The following is a 25,396-nucleotide window of genomic DNA, read 5'->3' as shown; positions in this document are numbered from 1 at the left end:
TTTATTGATTAATAAATTAATTATTTAATTTTTTATTCATGACTTGTTTAATTACATTTCTAAAAGTTACATCTTCGGATGAAGCACGGGTGGTTTAGTTATGCTATTAGCCAATTATTGATTAAGAAAATATTTTATGATAATCTTTCATTGATTTTAATTATGCAATTAATCAATCAATTATTGTGCACCTCTCCCTCCCAATACAGTCTCCATGAGTTGCACAGCGGTATTGCCAGACCCCAGAGGCGCCCCGGCAAAGCTGCGCTGGAGGATATTTAACTATTTGGCATGGGGGCGGTGTACTTTGAATGTGTCTGTACTTCTTTATTTCCTTTCTCTTCTGGGTAGCATTATCTCAGGCACCTTTTGAGCTTGGAAGCTGATATTTGGACGTGACAATGACCAAGTGATTCGGCTGTAAGGCTATTTTTGATTTTTTGATTTATCAATTAATCAATTAATTATTTAATTATTCGATTAATGGCACAATTAAAAAAAAAATTAAGTTACACATTCGGATAAAACGGTGGTGGCTTCGGTGTGCATTGGCCAATTGATTAGTTATTTTATGATTATTATTTCTTTATTTTCATCATTAATCATTTATTTATTTTCTTTCTCATCTGGGCAATATCTCAAGCACTTTTTGAGCTAGGAAGCTGATATTTGGACACGGCAGTACCCAAGTGATGTGGCTATAAAGGATATTTTTGATGTATTGATTGAGCAATTAATCGATGAATTATTTATTGATTAATCAATTAATTATTTAATTTTTTGATTCCTGACTTTTTAAAATTAATTTTCAAAACGTTACAGCTTCGGATGAAGCACTGGTGGTTTAGGTATGCTATTAGGCAATTGATTAAGAAAATATTTTATGCTCATTATTTATTGATTTTAATTGTGCAATTAATCAATCAATTATTGTACACCTCTCACTCCCAATACAGTCTCTATGAGCTGCACGGCGGTATTGCCAGGCGCCGAAGTGTATCGTAGCCGAAGGTTCCCTGGCAATGCAGCGCTGGAGGATATTTATTTATTTGGCATGCGGGCGGTGTACTTTGAATGCATCTGTTCTTGTTGTTATTTTAATTTATGTAAGTGATCTCTTTAAGATAAGACTTGATTTCGGTTAAAAAAAAAAAAAAAAAAAAAATGAAAGTGCTCATGTAACTGGTTTCTTGTGGAACTGCACAATTCCAAATCTTGGTGACAGAATAAGCTACTCATGGCAGGGCAGTGGAGTGCAGCAACAAACATGCTGTGAAGGAAGCAATTACTCTACAATGCAAAGAAGATGCACAGCGAGAGGAGTCTCGTGGCATGCAGGAGCTGTTTGAGAAAAAGGGGAAAAAAGTCAATCGCATCCCACAGCCATCACATCTGCAAGGTGGCATTTCATCCACATCTAATGAGCACAGAGGCATCTGGCCTGTTCCGCCGAGGGTCACTGCAGAGATATATGGGAACAGGCAGCCGTTCTGTTATGGGGGTACATCCTTTATACCTTCGTGCTAATGCAACATGCCCTTGGGTGCCAACATATAGCAGTTGAAGTATAGCATTTTCTTTGCCTTATGCACAAAGCTTCCATGGAAAAGCTCTCGACTGACATCATTGTTAGAGTGTTGCATATAGAATAGTGATCAATGCACATGGAAACCACTGTGCCACACTGGTGGGAAACAAACTGCTACTTCTTGCTATCGCGGGTATACAGAAGAACAGAATTAACAATAAAAACACCACCGTTTAGAGGCCATTTTTCCCCGCAAAGCGGGGGTTGGCCTTTTCGGGGACCATGGTAGTTGTTGTTTTTTGGTCCCCTTTTTGAAGCAATGTTTTACGGCCGGATGCCCTTCCTGACGCCAACCCTTTTTGCCGCCTTCAACGACAAACAGGGAATTACCAGTGAACTGGTACTCAATTAGCCGACCTCGGAAGGATGACAGGCTGAGTCAACCCCCCTGGCGTTAATTCGGCGATCGACCGAGATTCGAACCCAGGATCCTAAGCCGGCACCCTAGCCGCTAGCCCAACACCAGGGATTAGGGTTAGCGTTAGGGTTACATTGCGTACGGTGGATACAGGAACATCAAGCTCTCTGTAGATGGACTTTTAGCCTTGAGATTGTCCATGCTTGGCTACAATCTTGGTCTGACCTCCTCAGACAATTCTCTGGTTTTCTTTATTTTCTCCATGCTCATTGCGGTACAAACAGTGACACAAAACAGCAGAATGACTCCTTTTCTTTATTCAAACTGGTTGAATGAGTGATTTTTATATTGCAGGCACCTGCAACTCACCACAGGTGAGTTCAATTTCAAAGTAAAGGAGAATCACCTGCTTGAAATCTAATTATTTCTAACAACTTTTAAAAGGTGCCAATAATATTGTCCGGACCATTTTAGGATTTCTGTGTGGAATAAGTTAAGATTTAGTGTTTAACAGACTAATATTAACAGAACACTATTAGAACAGAATATTAACAGAAACAAACAGAATTAACAATAACAGCAGCTATTTGATCCCCATGTATCTTTCACTCACATATATTAGATAGATTAAAAAAACAGACTAATATCAACAGTTCTAGACTTCTAGAGTTCTAGACTAATATCAACATACTCTAAATCGGCTCTTGTGGATGATGTATTTTTAGAATTAAAATTACTTGGTTTACAACAAAGGCTTAATCTATTGCTTTTTCGGAACATTGTATCCCCCAAGTTATGGTCCAATTATGGTTATCCCATGCTAAATGTAATTGTCATGAATTTCGCATGATATTGTTATGTCGGTTGGGTAGAGGAATATCTAGAGCCAGTCAGATCTGTATAGGTAGGTTTACGACTGTCGCCGATAGGGAATCAACCTTGTAATAAGTTATATGTGTAGTCCGGTTTGTCGGGATAAGCTGTATTGATGTCCCTGCTATGGGGGAGCAGGGCGTGCTAAATAGACCAGGGATTATGGATAAGATTCCTTTGTTCATCATCCCCCCTGTCGCCAAACCTTTGTCCCTTATGGCAATGCATACCCATATAAACACTTAGGCCCTTTAGTGCACACAGTAATTAAATATGGCTGCCATACCACGTGAGCGATGATATCATAAATGTACATTCTCTAATATAATTGTTGCGCAGATCACGCTCAAGAAATTTCAAACTGATCAGACTAAGCGTTGTACTTATCGAATTATGACATCATGATCAAGGTACAGATGACATCATCATTAACAGAACTTATTCCCCATGGGGAGTACTTGACAACACACCACGTTTCGATTTTTTCCATGGAGTGGCTTCGGAGATCGGTTTTTCCAAGATGGTGCCTGTACCACATGACCTATGACGTCATACATATCATAAAAACATTCCACAGGTGGAGGTGCTCATATGGTGAAAATTTTGTGTCCATCGGTCTAACAGCTGCAGATTTAAAAAAAATTCATACCGATTGGATTAAGGTACTTGTCAAGGGTACATACAAGGGTACATGTCGAACTATGATGTCATAATAAAGGCACCAATGACATCTTCATTAACACATCTTATTCCCCATGGGGTGTACTTGACAATGAGCCTCGTTTCAATTTTTTTCCATCGAGCGGTTTCGGAGATAGAGGTGGAACGTTTTTCCAAGATGGCGTCCATACCACATGACTTATGACATCATAATTATGAGTAAAAATTATACAGGCGGAGGCGCTCCTATGGTAAAATTTCGTGCCAATCGGACCAATAGTTGGCGAGAAAATTAATTTTAAAAATGCAGACACGCACGTACGTACGCCACATGTGCGGACGCAACCGATCGCATAACCCTGCTTTTCGCTTCGCGCGCACAAGGTAAAAAGCACTGCAACAATAAAATTGGTATATGATTTGACTTTAAATTTAATCTTTATTATATCAGATATGATACTCTGCAGTGTTCAGCAGTGATTGACTGTGGGGGGTTTTTTTCATTAAAGCAAAGACAGCACTGCCATGGTGCCAATCCTAAATTGCACTGTCATTTAAAAGTCAACCACAAAAGGTGAACTGGCATCCCGCGTATATCTGAACAGGCGAGACAGGTGGCCCCCTCCCCGAAGGTCACTTGTGAGCCAGCGAGATTCAACAATCTGATAGCAACATGGTGATTCTCCTGAGAGAAGCTTATAATCAAAAATAATTAATACTGCCGCTCTCAGTCAAATTTGAACTCGCAACCTCTTGGATCCGGTGTCATCACCTGTTTGAAAATCCACAAGATACTGCACATTCGCACTCATTTATGTTCACAAAGCAAATTGTAACAAATCAAATATCATTTTTCCCTGATTGTGGCATGTGTTTTTCCCCCTAATCAGACAGCGACATATATAAAGATCTTCTCCCTGAGTCTGAGACATTGTGGAAAATTAATACTTGAGCAGTTAATTAGTACAGCGAACTGCAATCAAATGGTGAAAACAGGAGAAAAGAAGGTTTTATCCTCATGATAGCCAGAAATGCAGATGCAATATTCATAAACACACAACTATATGACTTAGTTGATTTATATATTAAGAAGACAGGAAACTTATTTTTACCTCCGCCACTAAAGGTGGATGGAGATTATCTTTTCACCCTTGTCTGTCTGTCTGTCTGTGAACAAGAGATCTCAAAAAGTTGTGGACAGATTCGGACGAAATTTGGCAGAGTGGCAGTGTACGTGACACAGACACATCAAATTTGGCCCAGACGTAGTGTATGACGAGGATGAAATGATTAGAATTTTTTGAAAATCCGGATCCGGCTACTATAATTTTTAAGCGATTCGTCATCATTGGGAGATAGGGCCAAAAACGATATAGACCAGGATATCTCAAAAAGATGTGGACGGATTTGGACGAAACTTGGTGGAGAGGTTGTGTATGCGACAAGGAATAAATTGATTCAATTTTGGTGAAGATTCGAATCCGGATCCGGATCGGGATCCGGATCAGAGAATTTTTAAAGTGATTCTTCTCCATTGAGTGATCGGGCTAAAATCTATAAATAGCATGATATCTCAAAAAGTTATGCATGGATTTGGACGAAACTTGGTGGACAGGTTCGGTGTGGGACAAGACCGAATCGACTCAATTTTGGTGAATATCTGAATATGGATTCGGATACGAGAATTATTTATTTTTAAAGTGATTCTTCACCATTGAGAGATCGGGCGAAAAGCGATAAATAACATGAAATTTAAAAACGTCGCGGACGAGATATGACTAAACTTGGAGGATGAGTTGGTTAGGTCATAAGAACAAGCTGATTAGATGTTTTTTTCAGTTCCGAATCCAGATCCGGCCTATCAGTGGGATACAAACTCATCGCCCTGAACAGTCACATAAACTGTTCAGCTTGTCACATAAACTCGGAGGTATGCGCTCTACCGAGTGCTCTTCTTAATTCCCAGTTGGAAAACGGGTCATTTGTGAAGTGGGGGGAACTTCGTGGCTTTACCCACCAACCAATTGTGATGTACGATTGAGCATATCGATGCAATTACTTGAAGGTCATGGTTGATGGGATAAACTATTAAAAAATAAACGCATTATTACAAAGGATATTACTGAAGTTGAAAACAATCAAGATTGTTGTCCTCACACTTGTATTTTCATCAGTATCGTTGCTCCTATCGTTAAACCTCACCTCAACCAAACAACAACATTCCCCATGCCATCTTATCTGAATACCTATCCCATCCCCTTTCCTCTTCACAAATCCAAACAGTAAAACATTTGTAAATTGTGCTCATATTCTCTTAATACGTGGGGTGAATTTTGATTAGGTTTGCACAACCTACCTGTCAGACAGGCTCTCACGGGCAACACAAAAGTCATGGCTGGGCAAGTAGGCAGCCACCGTGCCACCTCCAAAGTAGGCCTTCTGAAGCAAGGACCAGCATGGCCGCCGCACGAGCAGTGCACCGAGGCCAGTGGGAAATCCAAATATTTTATAGAAGGAAATGGTCACCAGGTCTGCTGGATATTGTGCCAAGTCGAGAGGTGAAGTTCCCACTAAGGAGGCCGCATCAAGCAGTACATGCCAGCGGCCTGGTGGAAGGCTCCAGATAAATCTATTCTCTTGTACTGCTTGCACCCAATTCAATGGATACTTGCGACCTGTGAAATTACTTTGTGCTGGGAAGCAGAAGAGATGATGAGTGTTGCTGTTCCAGTTGATGCTTGCGGGTTCTTTACTCATCTCTTTTCTGAAGTATTCTCTGCTGGAAAACATCTTTTGTCCATCAACACAGTGTGCTTTGTCAGACGTTGCTGACAATAATTCTTCATAAGGAGTCATCTGGTCAGATGTAAGTGCTTCAGGAATAGCCTGTGCAGAATGTGGATTTTGTTGGTTCAATGAATGTGACTGTAGTAACACACTCTCACTGATAGAAAGTTTTTTAACATCTTCTGGTCTTACAGGTATGCATGATGCACCCATAGCAGTGGCTATGCCCCGCATACCCACCACCGAGGTGTGATTGTCTGTGAGATAACAAAATACACTCTTTCCCTCAATGTGATCATGCAAAGCAATTCCTTCGGCCTCAGTCAGACTCCCATCAAATGATATGCTCTCAATATTTTCTTGTTTTTCATCCTTTGAAGATACGATCTTGTGTTCTACTTGTCCTGATGTAGGCCGGTGTACATCCAAGTTCCGCCTGACATCCCTCGTCCACGGGAAGGTCTCTGCCACCAACTTCAGGGCGGCTGTAGCACCTGATGTGAACACCACAGCATATTCCTCATTTGAGGTGTTGAAGTGTTGTAGAACTCTGAAACAAAAACACATCATACAAAGATAGCGTACATCAGAGATAATGTCATGTGAGTAGGAATCCATAGATTTCAATATATCAAAATGATCTCGGATCAAACATGTTTAATGTTCTCCAGCATAAATTCTTTGGAAGGTTAAGGTTTTTATACTATAATTAGTAATATGACTTTCCTTCATGGTATTTGACTAGAAAAGCAGTTTCATTGGGATTTGTTTCCATCAAAGATCAAACTCAGAAGCAGACACAAAAGGCCAATTTTTTTTTTTGCAAGGCAAGAGTCAAAGTTCATGGAGCGAAATGACAGAGGACAACATGTTTTTTAAAATGACAGGTCAAAAGAGAGTAGACGAGACAAAGACGCACACACGCACACATATTATTCGATGTTTGTGATTAATTTCAGCCTGGTTATGATTCATAGGGGCGTAATGATGCAGACAGAGACATCAGACAATACATGATGCGACTTCTAACATGAGCCAAACACAGCAGTTGACCTTGAGGGAATGAACTTCTCAGAACATACCGAGTACCGAGGGCTCCATCTCATGACGTCACTTTTCTCTCTGCAGTCAGTGATGCATTTTAAGTATAAATCTTTCCCTCCCACATGGGATGCCAGCTCATGGGGTTTATCATGTTCTGCCCTCGAAGCATGTTCTATTCTATCCTCAAAGTATCAATGCATTGGAATCTCCCGCGATGAAGCTAACTCCGAGGGTCTTTCACTCACTCACCGCAGGCAGGTTGGTGGTCTTTCTGTCTTCTACCGACTCCTCTCCGGCCTTTCCCCCCAGCTCTCTCTGTGCTCTGTCCTCCAAATATTCCTACAGGTCGCACAAGATCTGCCAGCAACCCTCATGGTTAAACTGCCAAAATCGAGGCTCTCTGCTCACCTTCATTCTTTTATTCCCCTTTTTTCCTGCCTCTGGAACAAGCTCCCGCACTCCCTTCAATCCCACTCCTCCCTCCAGGTCATTAAAGCAGCTGTTCACTACCATCTCTTATCTTCCCCCATCCAAAACCTTGATCTTTTCTACCCCTGCTAATTCACCCCATATACACTTTTTCGAAATTCCAGCTTCTTTCCTGGAAGTCCTTGCAGTGTCCATATGTTTTATACCTCTCCCACCTCCCCCCAAGCCCTCTCCCTCCCACAGTTCTCTCGATGTCCCTGCTCTCAAATGTTGTGCTTGTGTCCTTCGCCCTCTCTCCCCATCTTGTCTACCGCTCCCCTTATTTTGTGTTTTATGTGTTGGTTTGTGTCGGTTTGACTTTTTGTGTGATTAATGTTAGCTCTTTCACGAGCCTCGATCTTGTATCCAAAAAAAAAAAAAAAAAAATGCCAGGCATTGTGATTAGATCATCTCCTCAGAGTCTGGAAGGTTTGCGGCTTGAGAATGATACTGGCCGAGTCAACCCAAAGCTCATGTTGCTTCCTCACTTTAGGCTCAGTATTTAGAGGTTAGAGCACGGATGGACCTCGTGGGTTGGAATCCCTTGGGAAGGGAGATTTATCCCTAAAAGTGCACCACTGACTGGAGATAAAAGCGCCGCCAAAACCCAGTGTTCTGGGAAATAACTTCCAAGGTCAATGGACATGTTTGTCTGAGGTTAGGTCCTGTGTTGGCTGCTGACTTTGTCTGTATGTGAATACATGATTTGTGTATGCGAAAGTTCTTCCATGGGCTTTGGCAAAAAAAAAAAAAACTAACTGGAGGAAATGTGCAACTACAGCAAAAATAAATCCTCGGTGTCAAGCGAGGAAGCAGCACGGAGCATTTTTAAAGTGATTGGTATAATTCAGCAATTTGGGCCAGACTCAAACTGCTGATCTACCAGATGCCAGACCTAGAGTGGACGCTTCAGACACTACGCGATTGAGTGGCTAGTCTCGTTTATTCTTTTTACTTTGCAGTACAGAAATAAATAATAAACATGAATCTTTACGATTGTCTGTCCATTTTTGTCCAAGACTTCCTTTATAGATGCTCGTTTATCCAATCTCTTCTTAAAATATTCGGCATCTTTGATTTAAAAATAATCTATAGCATTTGAGATAACATGACTCGAGAGCACCAGGCTGTTCGTGCAGCGCAGGCTTTATGGGTCAGAAAGGGTTTCTGTGCCCCCCTCTTCCTCCCTCATTTGGTCAGAGATTTCTCAAACAAAGGGTTTGCGGGGTGATTGCTTTGTTTAACGAGCGAGAGTTCTTTTAGCCTGGTTATGATTCATGGGGGTAATGATGCATTACAAATGCCTTCCTGCTCTCCTTTTATGTTGGAGTGAAATTTGGAGATTGCGCATTTGCAGTCAAGATATTCATTGAAGGAGACAACGAAACATCTTGCTTATTCGATATGTTGTAAAAATGTTTTACGATAGCAATTTCTTCAGGAGAGATCTTTGAAATGCTCCGTAGGTAGCAAACCACAATAATCCGTAATTAATGAACCTGTATATGATTTGTTTTATTCATCAGAGGCTCTTCATGCAGATAGTCAGGTTCACTATGTTAACAAATATAATTTCGTTTAAAATTTTGGGAGATTAGCAAACCTGTACATTTTTGGAATCATCAGAGCATGGAGAATCCGAAAATCAATGTTGGCATTTGCACAGACACCTGCATGGCCGCCATTTTGAATTTTCAAAATGGCCGCCATAAAATACATATTTTGGGCGATCTCGGCTTCTAGTCAACCTAGAAACTTAATTAAATATGCTAATCCTATGTTTTCTGGGTCAAGGAATCCAATAACGATCTCAAAATAATGCTCAGGATTGTAGAAAAGCAACAAACAAAAGTAATTGAAAACCATTGTCTTTATATTTGTGATATAACTGTATTACATAATACATGATATTGCCAAGTCCTTTGAAGTTATAGGTATGGGTTTATAAAGCAAGAAAGCAGCCTTGTTAGTATCAGATTGAACTATAAGTCCTACACACAGGATCTACTAGGTCTATACCGTTCAGGAATATGCTTTACAGATCTTCATCACTGTCCTGAGTGTCATTTTCGCAAAGATGTCTACGCAAATGCCAACATTAATTTTTGGATTCCTCATGCTTTGAATATTCCAAAAATGTATAGTTTTGCTATTCTCCCAAAATTTTGAACGAAAAAACATCGTGAACCTGACTAAGACTCAGAACACATAAACATCACATTCTTCAATGGACACAAGCAAAACATCAACATGTCTCCAAATCCTTACTGGTAATGTCTTACACTTGACCGATGAACAGCAAAAATAAATGTTTTTCAAACTGTTCTTCTCCATCACCAGCTTTACATTTTCAAAAGCTCCGTTTATTCTTCACACTTCTTTTGGCCAGGTGGGATTTACTTACAGATATCACGCAAGTGTTACAAAGACAGAAAATGCAGCACCGGCGATCGCACATTGTTATTGCCATGCATGGTGTGCGCTGTACTAATCAGGAGATGAAGTCTGCGGTAGTAATATAAAATGCACCGGCGCAGAACAAAAGGGCTTCTTCATGTTCCGGCTTGGCTGGAACTTTCATATGCTCCCTTCTGAAAACTGTATAACATAGTGAAAGGAGGATAATAACTGACATCTGGCCAACCATATTATAACTACTGTCGCGCAACTCCGATTGTAGACTACGGATTTTTATGTTAAGAAAATAGGCCTTTTATGTTTTGAAAAGCGGCATTTTTTTTTTTTTATGTGAAAAAATCCCGAAATATTTTTTTCCCCCGTTTTATTCATTTTTTATTATTACCAAGTTTTTCAGAAATCAGTCAAAAAAAGAACAAAAAATGGTAAGCTTTTTCCTGCACAACATTAAGCACTCTGGGCTAGTAAACAGGTAAAAAATGACGTTCAGGTACCTTTATTGCAACCGCATTGTTTGATAAGTAGAGGACTAGAAGAAATTGACAAGACCCTTTTAGGAACGGTTAAAGTAGGTGTTTGAAATCATTATCTTGGTAATGTTCTCCTTGGTGAGGCGGTGTCGGCGGTCGGTGAGGACGTTTCTGAAGACGGAGAAGGACCTTTCCACGTCGACGCTGACGATGGGGCAGTACCTCAAGAGGGGGATGTCAGCAAGCTTGACTCCAGCGGGCACACCAACCTCAGATCCGTGCTGATCTCCATCCAGGATCAAAGCCACTGTCCTCAGCACACCAATGTCGGGATTGCGCTGCAGCACCGCCTTGAACTTGGTGAGCAGGATCTCCTTACGGCAGCCTCGGATCTTTTCGAGCTCCTCCTTGGCCTGATCAAGAAGCTGGAAGGCCTTGGCCAGCTCCATGCCGGCCTCCTCCAGCTGCTTAAGGATCTTCGGGATGAACGACACGTGGGCATTTAAGAAGACCAAACTGAGCTTGATGTCCGCCTTTCCGAACAGGTCCTTGGCACTCTGGATTGCCATCGCGTCGTCATTGTTCAGCTGGTCCACAATGTCCTTGATGGCCTCGAAGTGCTCGGCGTAAAACACCGCGGCGTCGATCCACGTCCCCCACCGAGTCAGAATGGGCTCCGGGGGGAGAGAAAGATTGGGCTGCTGCTCCTTCCAAAAGACAACACGCGACGGGGCTTTGACGAACACCTTCTTCGTCGTGGCAATCAGGTCGTTGAACGTCCTTGAACATTTCTCGGACTGTCTCGCAGACACGGTGGAGCGCGTGGGCAACGCAAGTCACATGCAGCAAGTCCGGGAAGAGTTCCTTCAGGGCATGGCCGTCCTTGATCATATAGGCCGCGGCGTCACTGACGAGGACCTTGAGGCACTCCGGCTTGAAATCAGGCCAAAGATAGCGCAGCGTGTCATTGACTGCACGCACGATCTCCCCGGAGTTGGTCTTCTCCAGAAACATGCACTGGACGAGGTGGGGACGAAAGTACCCCTCCTTGGACAAGCCTCCCGCGATGATGTTGGCCACATATCGACCTGCCGAATCGGTCGTCTCATCGACGGACAGCCAGATGGGCTGCTGTCCGAGGTCGGCACGGATCCCCGCCAAGGCCTCGTCGTAGCACTTGTCGAGGTAGTGCTTTCGAATCCAGCTTTCATCGGGGATCTGGAGAGTGATGTGCTTCTCCAGGAACGACCGGAGGGCAGGGTTTTCCAATTTCGACCATGGGATGCCAGCGGCCAGCATGGCCTGGCACAGCTCCTGAGCCACGACGTCGCACTTGTGCCTCTTTCCGCCACCAAAGTCCTCCATGGTGGCTTGCGTGACCGTTGTGGAAATGTAACTCATTGATTGGGAATGGTAACTCATTGATTAGGGCTGGTAACGAAGCAGATAGACGATTTCGTAAATGAAAGTCAGGAATGTGCACGAACATGGTAATCTCTTGTCCACCTGGTCACAGCCCCAGGCTGGAGCACCCCCCTATTGTTTGGTAAATGGAACTCGCAGCAGGAGGGGAGCTAGCTGGTGCCAGTGAGGCGACCAGTAACGTCAGCGGAGAAGGGATTACGATTTCAGCGGACAGAGGATTAACTGAAGTGTGCCGATATAAACAGAAGGGACTTTGAGCCAAAGGAACACTCATCCTCAGAAGCCCTGCCCGACGGAATGAACGCGTACCACGAGTTCGGCGCTGCAGCCGAACAAGAAGGACTATGCGGATAGAGTTACCTGGTCGATTGAGTTAACGGTAGTTATTACTATTTGAAACTAGTTAATAAAGTGTTGACCTGTTGTAAACCTGTGTCCGGTCATTGGAGTCTTGAGTCTCACCTCACTTCCACGACAATATGGAGGCACTGGCATCAATATGGCTGGCATCAATTGGACACAAACAAGTCTTTAAAAGGTAAGTGTGTCTTGTTTTTGTCCAGTATGATTTCCGAACCTGGGAATAGTTTTGTACATACATGGTGGAGGAGGTGGTCTGGGGCTTCCTTGCGCACCGATGCCGCGATATAGGTGGCGTGATGAAGTCACGAATGGTACTTCGATAAACGATTGTAGCTATTATTCGTGTTTTTCTAAATGATTTCTGTAAATACGTATTTTTTGCGCTGTCTAAATAAAATGCACCAGGTCGGCGCTGGTCATTAAGGGCCTTACTGTGACCTGGGGGCAAACGGGGCATGAGTGCACCATGCGACCATTTGCTTCCAAGTCTTGTAAGGCCGGTACATTTGTTTAGCACTGGGGAAAAAAAAAAAAAAAAAAAAAAAAAAACGAAATTGTGTAGGACCAAAGCCGTGGGTACAAGTTTTCCCGCCATTTTCTAAAACACCTAAAACTCGTTCGATCAACAAATAAATTCATGACAGACAACCCCATCTCATACCGGTCCAGAATTATTGTGAAAGATGGCGATTGGATGAAAATTGCATACCGACACTCCCTCACTGGCCCTCATTGTCCCTCATTTCCATTCGGGCTACCTGTCTCTTGCTCCCGCTCCTTCTCCCTCCCTTTAGTTCCCATTGGCGGACGTTTTGCGAGAAGCAAAGCGTTTTGCAGGAAGCTTCCAGGAAACAAAACCAGTGCTGTTGTTTTTTTGACGAAATTTGTCAGACAGATAGCATGGGTGACACGGACGAAATGATTGGATTTTGGTGAAGACCCAGGTGCGAATCTGGCTACGAGAATTGTTTAAAGTGATTCTTCACCATCAAGAGATCGGGTGAAAAGCGATATACATTATATTTAACATAATATACTTATTAATGTTATTATTTTAATATTATTCATATATTAAAAAAAGTTATGGATGAGTGAATGAACCTGGTGGATGAGTTGGGGAGGTGACAAGAACACGCCGATTACATTTTGGTTCAGGTCCGAATCCAGATCCGGCCTATCAGTGGGATACAAAACATAAACTGTTCACCAAGGCGGAGATATGCTCTCTACTGAGCGTCGTTCTAGTTGTGTGTTTGTTCGACTGGGCGATATCTTAGCCATCCTTTGAGCGAGGAAGCTGAAATTTGGGGAAATTGGTGAACAAGTGCTTTTGAAAAATAATAATAATAATAATAATAATTCTGTATTATTTGGTTAACCAGTTTGTGTGAACCCTCAACCTCAACCTAAGTTGAACTTGTTGTTGGAACTTGTTGTTGGAACTTGTTGTTGGAACTTGTTGTTGGAACTTGTTGGAACTTGCTGTTGGAACTTGTTGTTGGAACTTGTTGTTGGAACTTGTTGTTGGAACTTGTTGGAACTTGTTGTTGGAACTTGTTGTTGGAACTTGTTGTTGGAACTTGTTGTTGGAACTTGTTGTTGGAACTTGTTGGAACTTGTTGTTGGAACTTGTTGTTGGAACTTGTTGTTGGAACTTGTTGTTGGAACTTGCTGTTGGAACTTGTTGTTGGAACTTGTTGTTGGAACTTGTTGTTGGAACTTGTTGTTGGAACTTGCTGTTGGAACTTGTTGTTGGAACTTGTTGTTGGAACTTGTTGTTGGAACTTGTTGTTGGAACTTGTTGTTGGAACTTGTTGTTGGAACTTGCTGTTGGAACTTGTTGTTGGAACTTGTTGTTGGAACTTGCTGTTGGAACTTGTTGTTGGAACTTGTTGTTGGAACTTGTTGTTGGAACTTGTTGTTGGAACTTGCTGTTGGAACTTGTTGTTGGAACTTGTTGGAACTTGTTGTTGGAACTTGCTGTTGGAACTTGTTGTTGGAACTTGTTGGAACTTGTTGTTGGAACTTGTTGTTGGAACTTGTTGGAACTTGTTGTTGGAACGTTTTGGGAACATTTAAATGTTGGGTTTTGCTGACGTTTCCACAACGTCGCCACAACGTTTCACTTTCGTTGTTGCAACGTTTTGCTCCAACGTTTTGGGAACATTTAAATGTTGGGTTTTGCTGACGTTTCCACAACGTCGCCACAACGTTTCACTTTCGTTGTTGCAACGTTTTGCTCCAACGTTTTGGGAACATTTAAATGTTGGGTTTTGCTGACGTTTCCACAACGTCGCCACAACGTTTCACTTTCGTTGTTGCAACGTTTTGCTCCAACGTTTTGGGAACATTTAAATGTTGGGTTTTGCTGACGTTTCCACAACGTCACCACAACGTTTCACTTTCGTTGTTGCAACGTTTTGCTCCAACGTTTTGGGAACATTCAAATGTTGGGTTTTGCTAACGTTTCCACAACGTCGCCACAACGTTTCACTTTCGTTGTTGCAACGTTTTGCTCCAACGTTTTGGGAACATTCAAATGTTGGGTTTTGCTAACGTTTCCACAACGTCGCCACAACGTTTCACTTTCGTTGTTGCAACGTTTTGCTCCAACGTTTTGGGAACATTCAAATGTTGGGTTTTGCTGATGTGTCCACAACGTCGCTACAACGTTTCACTTTCGTTGTTGCGACGTTTTGCTCCAACGTTTTGGGGACACTCAAATGTTAAGTAAATCGGATAAGAATTCACGAGTTATTTAATTATTAGCGATTAATGAAGTACTTATTTAATTAATAACATTTCTTATTACATTACAGTAATTACATTACAGTAATTACCTGAGGTAATTACAGTAATTACAGTTCCGGTAATTACAGTAATTACAGTAATCATTACAGTAATTGCAGTAATCTTATTACAGTAATTACATTACATTAACTCAGGCACCTTTTGAGTAAGGAAGCTGATATTTGGACATGACACTGACCAAGTGATGTGGCTGTCAAGGAAAATTTTGATTTATTGATTAATCATTTAATAAATTAACTCGTTGATTTATAAATGACTTATTTAATTACAATTCCTCAGAGACACATCTTCGGATGAGATACTTGCAGATTGGTTATGCTATGAGCCAATTGATTAAGGAAAATATTTTGTGATGGCCATATTGGCAATTTCGTGGCCATATTCGTGGCAACTCAGTTAGTGCCACTGCACCTTTAAAATGCATCCCTGCGTTCATTTTTCGATCGATTGAGTTGAAATTTTGAACAATCGGATCTGGACTGTCGTTGTTAACGACTCTAGCACGCACCCGTCCAATCAGGATGGAGCGGTATGGTCGCCGGATCATCACTGCCCGCAGTTTTAATTAGTTTTACTTTTTCTCTTGGTCATATAATTTTGAGGACATGCATGTCATGATATAGGAAATGTTTGTTCTGTTGAACGGAATAAATGTTGTTTATTTGTGTGGGTGTGTATTTTTGTGTATCTTGGATATATTTTCACGACTAATTCCAGTTAACATCCTGAAAAATTTGCTCGTTTTCTGGCCGAGTCGAAATTGCGTTGAGTTCCTATGGCATGCGCCATTAAAAGCGCTGTGTAATGGTTGAGCTCCCTTTATTTCGTTTTGGTCATGCGGATGAGCAGACAAAGTGACGAATGCTGCGGCTGGAGCAGTAGAAGCGATGTTTTTAATTGAAACGATGTAATGAGTAATTAAAAGTGGGAGGGGGCAACACCACGCATACCTCTTTTAAGGTGTGTATAAACCCTGGAATAAACGTGGGAGGGGGCAACACCACGCATACCTCTTTTAAGGTGTGTATAAACCCTGGAATATTTCAGCAATCAATACAATGCTGAAACTATGTAAGTTAAGTTAATGAGTAATTTAATGAGTAACTTAATGAGTAATTTAATGAGTAATTTAATAAGTAATTTAATGAGTAATTTAATGAGTAATTTAATGAGTAATTTAATGAGTAATTTAATGAGTAATTTAATAAGTAATTTAATGAGTAATTTAATGAGTAACTTAATGAGTAATTTAATGAGTAATTTAATAAGTAATTTAATGAGTAATTTAATGAGTAATTTAATGAGTAATTTAATGAGTAATTTAATGAGTAATTTAATGAGGAATTTAATGAGGAATTAAAAGTGGGAGGGGGCAACACCACGCATACCTCTTTTAAGGTGTGTATAAACCCTGGAATAAACGTGGGAGGGGGCAACACCACGCATACCTCTTTTAAGGTGTGTATAAACCCTGGAATATTTCAGCAATCAATACGATGCTGAAATGATGTAATTTACTGTGTAAGAGGGTCGACCTTGGGTTTGTTTGGGTTTTGTTGTTTATTTTTGTGGGTGTGTATTTTTGTGTATTTTGTATATATTTTCACGACTAATTCCAGTTAACATCCTGCAAAATTTGCTCGTTTTTCTGGCCGAGTCGAAATTGCGTTGAGTTCCTATGGCATGCGCCATTAAAAGCGCTGTGTAATGGTTGAGCTCCCTTTATTTCGTTTTGGTCACGCGGATGAGCAGACAAAATGACGAATGCTGCGGCTGGAGCAGTGGAAGCGATTTTTTGAATTGTTCAATGATTATTCGATATTGTTATGACTTATTGTCAATAGGTATACTAAGTGGCCATGAGGTATTGAGGTAGCCTGTTGCTATGTACAGTTTTATTCTATTGTTGATTATACCACATAGCTGTGGTGATAAAGGAAATGTTCGTTTTAAATAGATGATTATGATATGACCATGACTATAAAATCATGATGATTATTATGAATGATATCATAGGGTTCAAATGCAGAATGATTGCATGAACTTGGGAAAGAACTTTCAAGCCCTATGGGATAAATTGGGTGTTACAAGCGATGGAGTTTCAAAATTTAGCATGATTGAAGGAATTTTACAGTCTTATTTCAGGAGTTTTACGAAATTTATATTGCCAAGAGATTTTGGGTACTATTAAAAGAAAAAATGATGAGATTTTTTCCCAATGAACTTTAATATCTGCCATCCATTTTGGCTGTCTCACGAATGAAGGATGAGTTGCCTTTAGTGGTTGCAAAGAAAATTTGTGGAGACCAGGCAAAATGGGGAAATATGTCAGATATGACCCTAGGACAGAACGGTGATTCATCAATTGACATGAGGTATGAACCAGAGGTGACGACCGATGAGATTCGATCTCAGTCAATGGATGGACCTGTCCTGACATCATTGGGGAAAGGGCTTATGCAAGGAGTCATCCAAAATGATTAATTTGATTTATTGATGAATATTGATAAATTAATTGAAATTGAATAATTGAATTGAACTGAATAAATTTAATTGAATAAATTTAACTGAATAAATTGAACTGAATAAATTGAATTGAATATATTGATTGTTTGATTGATGAAAATGCGGTCTCAAGAAAGAAGCTTTGATATCTTTGTGAGATATTATCAATGTGAAGACAACGTTGGAAAATTGAGCAAGGTGGTGAGTTATATATAGATATATATGTGCGGTTACCATTGTGTGATTTCCCCTTCAACAGAGCGGACACCTGAGGATTCACCCATTTCATACTGACCCTCTGGCTCATCTGCAAATACTGATCTGTGAGATTGGATTGTGCAAAAGCCACAGGTGAGAGAGATTCTCTGGAAATCACCGTTTGAACAGGTGGAGAGATCCTTCCTGGAGGTACGAGAGAAGCTTTAGAGGAACAAACTACAACACATCCAACGCTACTTTGATAAAAGGCAAAATGGGAAATGGAGCCTGCAAGAATACACAAGGACAACCAGAGATTCCACAAAAAGGTACTTGTACACATCATATGTACGACCGTTATGGTGCCGAAGCTATAAGGCAGGTCGAGAATTGGTATTTGTGGACAAAGGGACATGATGAGGAGTTTCCAAGAGATGGTACATTTGAGCGAAGTCGATTGGAAAGATTGGAACAAAGATTGAAAGCCAGGAAGAGACAGAATCTAACGGTAGACTGGCTTGCATTCCATCTTTGGGATGGTGAATCCAGACAACGGGAACAGCAAGAACGGATAACGGATCTAGAACTTAAATAAAAAGGATACAGGATACAGTGGAGGAGACAAATGCACAACTGCCCTCGAAATTAGGAATGAAAGGGACAGTTGTCCCATCTGATTTCCAGTTGTCTCCCCAAAAAGGACGGTACAGAGAATTTTTTCGTGTTTCGGGAGATAACGAGAGATTGCAGTGGCAACTCAGGGATGTAGAGATGCAGCCCAGCAATACAAGTGCACAGGTGCACAGACCAGGCAACGACAGAAACCGGTGTTTCAAGTGTGGACGGATGGGACATTGGAAAAGAGGATGTCCGTATACCAAAAGGAAGACAAGTTCATAGGGTAAACCAAGATCAAGGGTACCAGGGCTGACCGATACCTCAGACAATGATTAGGCCTTCATTGCGACAAATCCCAAATGACGATTGGCCTCAACAAATTAGATTACTGGACAAACATGAATAACTGTCGATGATTCTTGGGTCTGAAAAGTTTTCGGAGCAAGAATTATTCATTTTTCTTTTGCTTGTAAGCAAATTGATAATTAATTGATCAAATGCCGAAATTGGATCTTTTATGTTGGGCACAAAATTTTAAATTTACAAAGTTTGGAACAATTGCTTTGCAATTTTTTGGCAAACCAAGTGACAAGAGTCACATCATGACCAGGTGGGAATTTCGGACTATTGTTCCACACGAATGATAGGTCAGTGGTCGACTGACATACAAATGGGTGGGTAGTCAAATTTGGATAAATTATTGTGGGAACTGAAAGGGTAATGTCAATGTGACATCATAGGGGTTTTCTAAGAATAAACTTTTTGGTCCATTTGTGTATTAGCGCTTATAAAATTGAAGGACAAATTTTGAGAAATTGAAATAAAGTTGACACCCATCCGGATCTGCAAATAAGGGTTCCAACGCAAACAAATACGCATAATGCATGGGTGTGTGGGTATTTTGTGTGTCAATGTTAGTGTTTTTGTGTATCAATCTTACAAGATTGTTGACACCGACAGTGTGCCTTGTCTGGAAAATAGATAGTTCCATGGGGATGGGATCGCATATCGAGAGAATTCGTAAAATAAAAAAAATAAAAAATAGAAATATAATTTGATTATGAAAATTATCACTTTTGTCAAGGGAGATGGAGAATAAAGATTTGATTTGCTGAGTTATGAGCAGCTATTCATTAATAGTAAAAATTGGGAGTAATCTTGGGAGTCCATTGTGATCGAATTTATATGAGAATCAAAGCTATTTATGGATATGAGCTTCATAAAAATGTGGGAGTACAAAATTAGCCAAATTTTGGAGAGGTTTTACACTGACTTCCCAGAGTACTCTGCTCATGGATTTTTATATATATAAACTTGAATTTTATCAGCATATAAATTGTGCTGTATGTATGGATGTGTTTTAGGCATAGATGATATGGGAAAATAGTAAAGAAAATTTTGCTGGTTTGAACTATTGTGGGTTTTCAGTTCTGGAGTTCAAACAAAGTCACTGGTTAACAGATGAGAAAGGATAGTAAATAAATTATTCGATGCTGGGCAAATTAAGTACGATATTACTAAGACTTATGAGAGCTATTGTTCTTCCTTACAGCAGTGGAAAATTATTGGAAAAAATTAGATCCAACATAATGAATCTATAAAAGAATGTGATAGGGATAATATCCTCAATTTGTACTAATTATTTGATTGTGGGTAAAGGAATTAATTTATCGTAGTGGATTGTTAACAGCAGCCTGAAAATGTCCTGAGAGTGTGCATCCATGTAATCAGAAATCCCAGATTTGTTTTTACAAACAACATTTTGGTAGAGGTCTTGTGTGGACGAGCACTTCCTTGGTAGATAAAAAACGGTACTGCATGCTGGCAGCCACTTTTGCGGCCAGTTAGGCCAAACAAATTGAGAGGAAATTGTAGTTAAATACGTAAGATACACATGGCTATTTGTAAAAAAGGAAATTTGTTGAGATGGGAAATATTTTTCGAAGGTTTATTAAAGTGTTATAATATGACATGTGGCAAGGCAAACTATTGGATGGAAAAATTAGATCTGGTTATAGAATAAATTTATTGACCCCTTGAATTTAATTCCTCGAATCATTGTTTCACTGGCATTTTTGTTCACATTGGAAATAGTTTGGTAGAGCTTTGGTTAAAACCTTTGGTTGCGGTATCTTGGAACGAAATGATAAACCATAGGAGATTGATAAGAATAGAAACAAATATGGACCCAAAATATAAAGTTGGATTCATGCCTCTCATTGCAAGCAAGCACATGGGGCTAAGGTGGACGATCCCACAGAAAATGAGGCTGCACCTAGCAGCCCAGCAGAACATTCAGTGGCAGATAAATGATAGTCGTGATTTACAGTCATTTGAATTACATTTTAACACCCCTTGCATTGATAAACATTACATTTTCAACATGTGATATTCCTACTTGGGATAGTGACATTTATTTGCCTACATGACATACAATTACCTGCTGATATTAATACAACATGAGTGAAAAAATGTATCACAACTACACTCATGATCAGGGGATTGAGTTCAACCCCGGGAGATAGGGGGATAAGGGTAAGACAAATAATCTGATTTATGTTACATATTAAGGGATTTTCTTTATTTACCTTTTAGGAAGCTTGTTAGTTTGGTATATAATGTTGAATGTCATCGACATATAATTATGTCATAGGTATGAATATATACAAGGAGTAGCAAACTTGTTTGTTGGTTTAGTAGTTATATTGGCAATTGTTTTAGTGGTGGCTTGCTTGAAAGCCTTAGTGACGGTGTGTTTGAATAAGGTAACCAACAACACGATGATAACGCATGAAGTGACAAATGAGGAAAGAAATGTGGAACCAGAAAAGGAAGACTTTTATGGCGACATAAATACTGAGATTAAAAGATTAAATCAAGTGATGTTGCAAATGAATACAGTAGAATTAAGATAATGGCATAACGACAATGTTATGAGTTGTGTCAATTACAATATCAGTGAACTCATATCACCACGAGTGACACACTGTTAGGAAAAAAAAAAAAGAGGGAAAAGAAAAAGTGGAGAGGAATTATGGTAATAATACATTATGCTTAATTTGTTGGTTTGGGAAAATTGTTGTTGGGAATTAGGTATTCCCGTTTGTGATTGTAATCATATACAATTTATTTTCTTAGAGTAGTGCTAAAATACCTGCATGAATTAATTTTTGAACTATATTAACCTGAAAGCAATTGTGGATGCTATTCTTAGTTTAGTAATAAAATACATACCTGATTGAATATTATTTGTGTGACGCATATAAATGAATATAACTTTTTGTGTTAAGGAAAAACAACAAATTGTTGAATGTGAAACTGTCGGAAGATATACATGATTATGCTGATTTCATGGTAAGATGTACCCTATCTGATTCAGTGTGTGTGGAAAGCAGATTCAGATGTGACTGAGCATAAGGATAAGACGAGATCACATTTTGAAGGGAGTGCTAACGGAATTGGGAAGAAGTTCGAGAAAGAAAATTTGTGGCTAAAAAATGAAGTTAATCGTGGCATACACCCTCTTTCTCAAAGAATGATGAAGACATTCTCCCGTGTAACTTGGAGATGAATGCTTACCTTCACCAAGGAAATTTATGTGACCATTTGCCTGGATCACACTGCAACATATGAAAGAAAGGCGATCACTTACTCTTGTTCGAAGGCTTCGAACATTCATCACATCAGAAGTTGCAGGACAACGACATTTTACCTGCAACCTCTGTGAAATGCGGGGACATATGTTATTACTTCACCAACGTCCGGGGAACCAGCATGGAGCTGCAAAAAAACGGCTGTGCCCTTGTCACAACAGCTGTGCACGATTCTGCTGGTTGCTCCTGGTAAGGACCATGAATGACCTGAACACCATGGTCCCAACATCATTGTGGATGCATCCGGCATCCCTGTTCCACATCTTGCTGGCCAATCAACATTACACCAACACTTGCTGCCCACTCATAATGAGGGAGGAGGCAAGTCGACTACAACTGGGCGAAGGCCTTGTTCAAGGAATCATTATGGTTCACAGCAAGAGTGGCAAGAATGCTACATGGAGAGCAGGGTCAGTCTATGACTCCGCACCATTACCACAACAGCGAAATCCTACACGAAGTAGTGCAGGTGTTCATAAAGACTGAAGAAAATGTTTCATACCTGAATTCAAACACAAGTGATCAGCCCTTCCTTTCAAACAAAGTCAACATTTGTGTGGAGGCAAACGTTTTTGCCAGATGGTGCAGATGCTTTACAAAACTTGAAAATGAAGTGAAATTGTTGTATCTTGGTGATGGTGAAGTGTTGTTTTGAAAAGATATTTGTGATGCAAATGCAATAGATTGAACAATATGGAAGGAGTCAATGACCAACGAAATGTTTTGTGATTCTTGCAGGATGACGGTGTATGCCTAAGGGAATTTGATTACCAAAGTTATGGTTTGAATACTTGTATTGATATTTACTTGTAGATATTGATTATTTACTTATACTTGTAATGATGTTTACTTGCAGTGATTGATTGTTTACTTATATTGATGTTTAGATTAATGGTTAATATAAACAAAAACAAAAAAGATGAGGGAATTGTGGAAATGTACCTCATTGATTGGGAATGGTAACTCATTGATTAGGGCTGGTAACGAAGCAGATAGACGATTTCGTAAATGAAAGTCAGGAATGTGCACGAACATGGTAATCTCTTGTCCACCTGGTCACAGCCCCAGGCTGGAGCACCCCCCTATTGTTTGGTAAATGGAACTCGCAGCAGGAGGGGAGCTAGCTGGTGCCAGTGAGGCGACCAGTAACGTCAGCGGAGAAGGGATTACGATTTCAGCGGACAGAGGATTAACTGAAGTGTGCCGATATAAACAGAAGGGACTTTGAGCCAAAGGAACACTCATCCTCAGAAGCCCTGCCCGACGGAATGAACGCGTACCACGAGTTCGGTGCTGCAGCCGAACAAGAAGGACTATGCGGATAGAGTTACCTGGTCGATTGAGTTAACGGTAGTTATTACTATTTGAAACTAGTTAATAAAGTGTTGACCTGTTGTAAACCTGTGTCCGGTCATTGGAGTCTTGAGTCTCACCTCACTTCCACGACACCGTCCTCTTCTTCTTCAAGGCCAAGTTGCTCTTGTGACGGTCTCCTCGGACATGTTGGGCCAGCTCAGACTTCTGCTTCGCCCGGAAAGTCTTTTCACAAGCTCGACAGAAAGCCGTGTCACTCGACACGTACTTGAAGGTGGCCCCATCGCCGCCAGCGTTGAATTCCTTCAGCCACTCGTCACGAAGAGCAGCACTCATCTTGATAGGAGACTTGTTCACACTTTGTGTACACTCTCTCACTGTAGTACACCGCCTCACTGCTGTACACGCTGGGGACGCAACGCACGCAAGTGGACGCAACGTTTTGTTTTTGAGATCGATCGCAGTTAAAAATTTCGATCGCAGTTACAAATTTCGATCGCAGTTACAAATTTCGATCGCAGTTTAAAATTTCGAAAAATTCCCTAATTTTTTTTAGTGTTGCCAGACATTTTCGACCAAAAAGGGCATTTTATTTTATTTTTCCCGAAAAAGGGCGAAATTCTTTTTTTCTCCGAAAATAGCAAAATAATTTTTTTGCGCGCAAAAAAGCCGTTTTATGTGAAAAAATATTTTTTATTTTTTCACATAAAAATCCGATGTGCACCGATTACACACCAGAGTTGCGGATTGCCGATCACAAAGGCTTTAACTCCGAGGAGGAAACTCGATGGTGGATACCAAAACCTAAAACACCCAAGCGCGCGGAATGGAGGGGAACGGCGAGAGCCCCGCAGCCTTATCTATTGAAATCAACCACCCGGTAAACTGCGTTCAGATATATGTACAAAAATAATATAAGGGTTTATTCAGGAAAAGCAAAGACAGTAAAAGCACGCGCCGGTAATAAAACAAGGTACTAAATTGGGATCCCACACACACAGATATCAAATACAACCAGGGGATGTGAATTAATGAAAAGAACACGTTATGTCAAATCGTGAAATGTGGTGTGAGCTTATCTGTCCGTCGCCCTGTCTTGTTTGCCGTCCACCACGGCTCCATTCGACCCCGATGTACCCATGAGGCCTCGCTCCAAGCTCCGATCCTCTCGCCACCCACGAAGTCCATGCACCAAGCTCCAAAGCACCCAACGCAGGCCAGCGGCTTCACACGAGGTCGATCCCCACATGAAGCACGAAAAGACAGGAACGGAGAGAACGCAGGTGTGACTGCACGTCTCGTCCTTCCAACTCACTTCTCAACTGCTCACTGCCAACTGCGCACTGCAAAACCAACTCTCAACCACGAATCCAACTGCTCTCGACTCAGGAATGTCACTCTCTACTGAACTGCCAGGGGCCAGGAGTGAACTCGTCTCAACTCTGTCAGGATCGCACCGGGACTGTACTGCTCGACAACTCCACTCAACTCCTGCGCACACGAAATCCTCCTGCTCAACTCGACTCAGGAATGGAACTCTCTACTGAACTGCCAGGGGCCAGGAATGAACTAGTCTCAACTGCCCGAAATGGCGTCCGGCCCCCGCTAATATCCCTGGCCGGTGACGTCAGCTTTGGCACACTGTCCTGCCAATCAGAGCCTAACGACTCGCCGGCTTGCCCAGGGGGCACGCCCACTGCGCTACTCTCACTCCCGTCCCCTATTCCTTGGTCACAGCACGTGCTATGCGAGGCGAGTAGGCCTCTCGGAGGTGCAAATGGTGGCAGCCAATATCGGCGGTGTCCTAGCACGATTTCTTCCTAAGACATGTCAGGGGGGGAAG

At 41.1% G+C, this 25,396-nt stretch overlaps 1 protein-coding gene across 1 annotated transcript in view; it reads right to left on the bottom strand.

The window, feature by feature from the left end:
* Window positions 1–25,396, bottom strand: part of MOCOS (molybdenum cofactor sulfurase) — a 329,100-nt gene that overhangs the window by 221,316 nt on the left and 82,388 nt on the right. The window contains exon 4 of the mRNA XM_068123432.2: window positions 5,836–6,816. Within this exon, the coding sequence (XP_067979533.2) occupies window positions 5,836–6,816 (981 nt within the window). The remainder of the gene's footprint in view (window positions 1–5,835; window positions 6,817–25,396) is intronic.

The sequence above is a fragment of the Myxine glutinosa genome, chromosome 7 (assembly GCF_964187855.1).
Source record: "Myxine glutinosa chromosome 7, kmMyxGlut1.1, whole genome shotgun sequence".
Classification (NCBI taxonomy): Eukaryota; Metazoa; Chordata; class Myxini; order Myxiniformes; family Myxinidae; genus Myxine; species Myxine glutinosa.
Note: the sequence above shows the minus strand (reverse complement) of the source record. Positions and strands in the feature narration are given on the sequence as shown.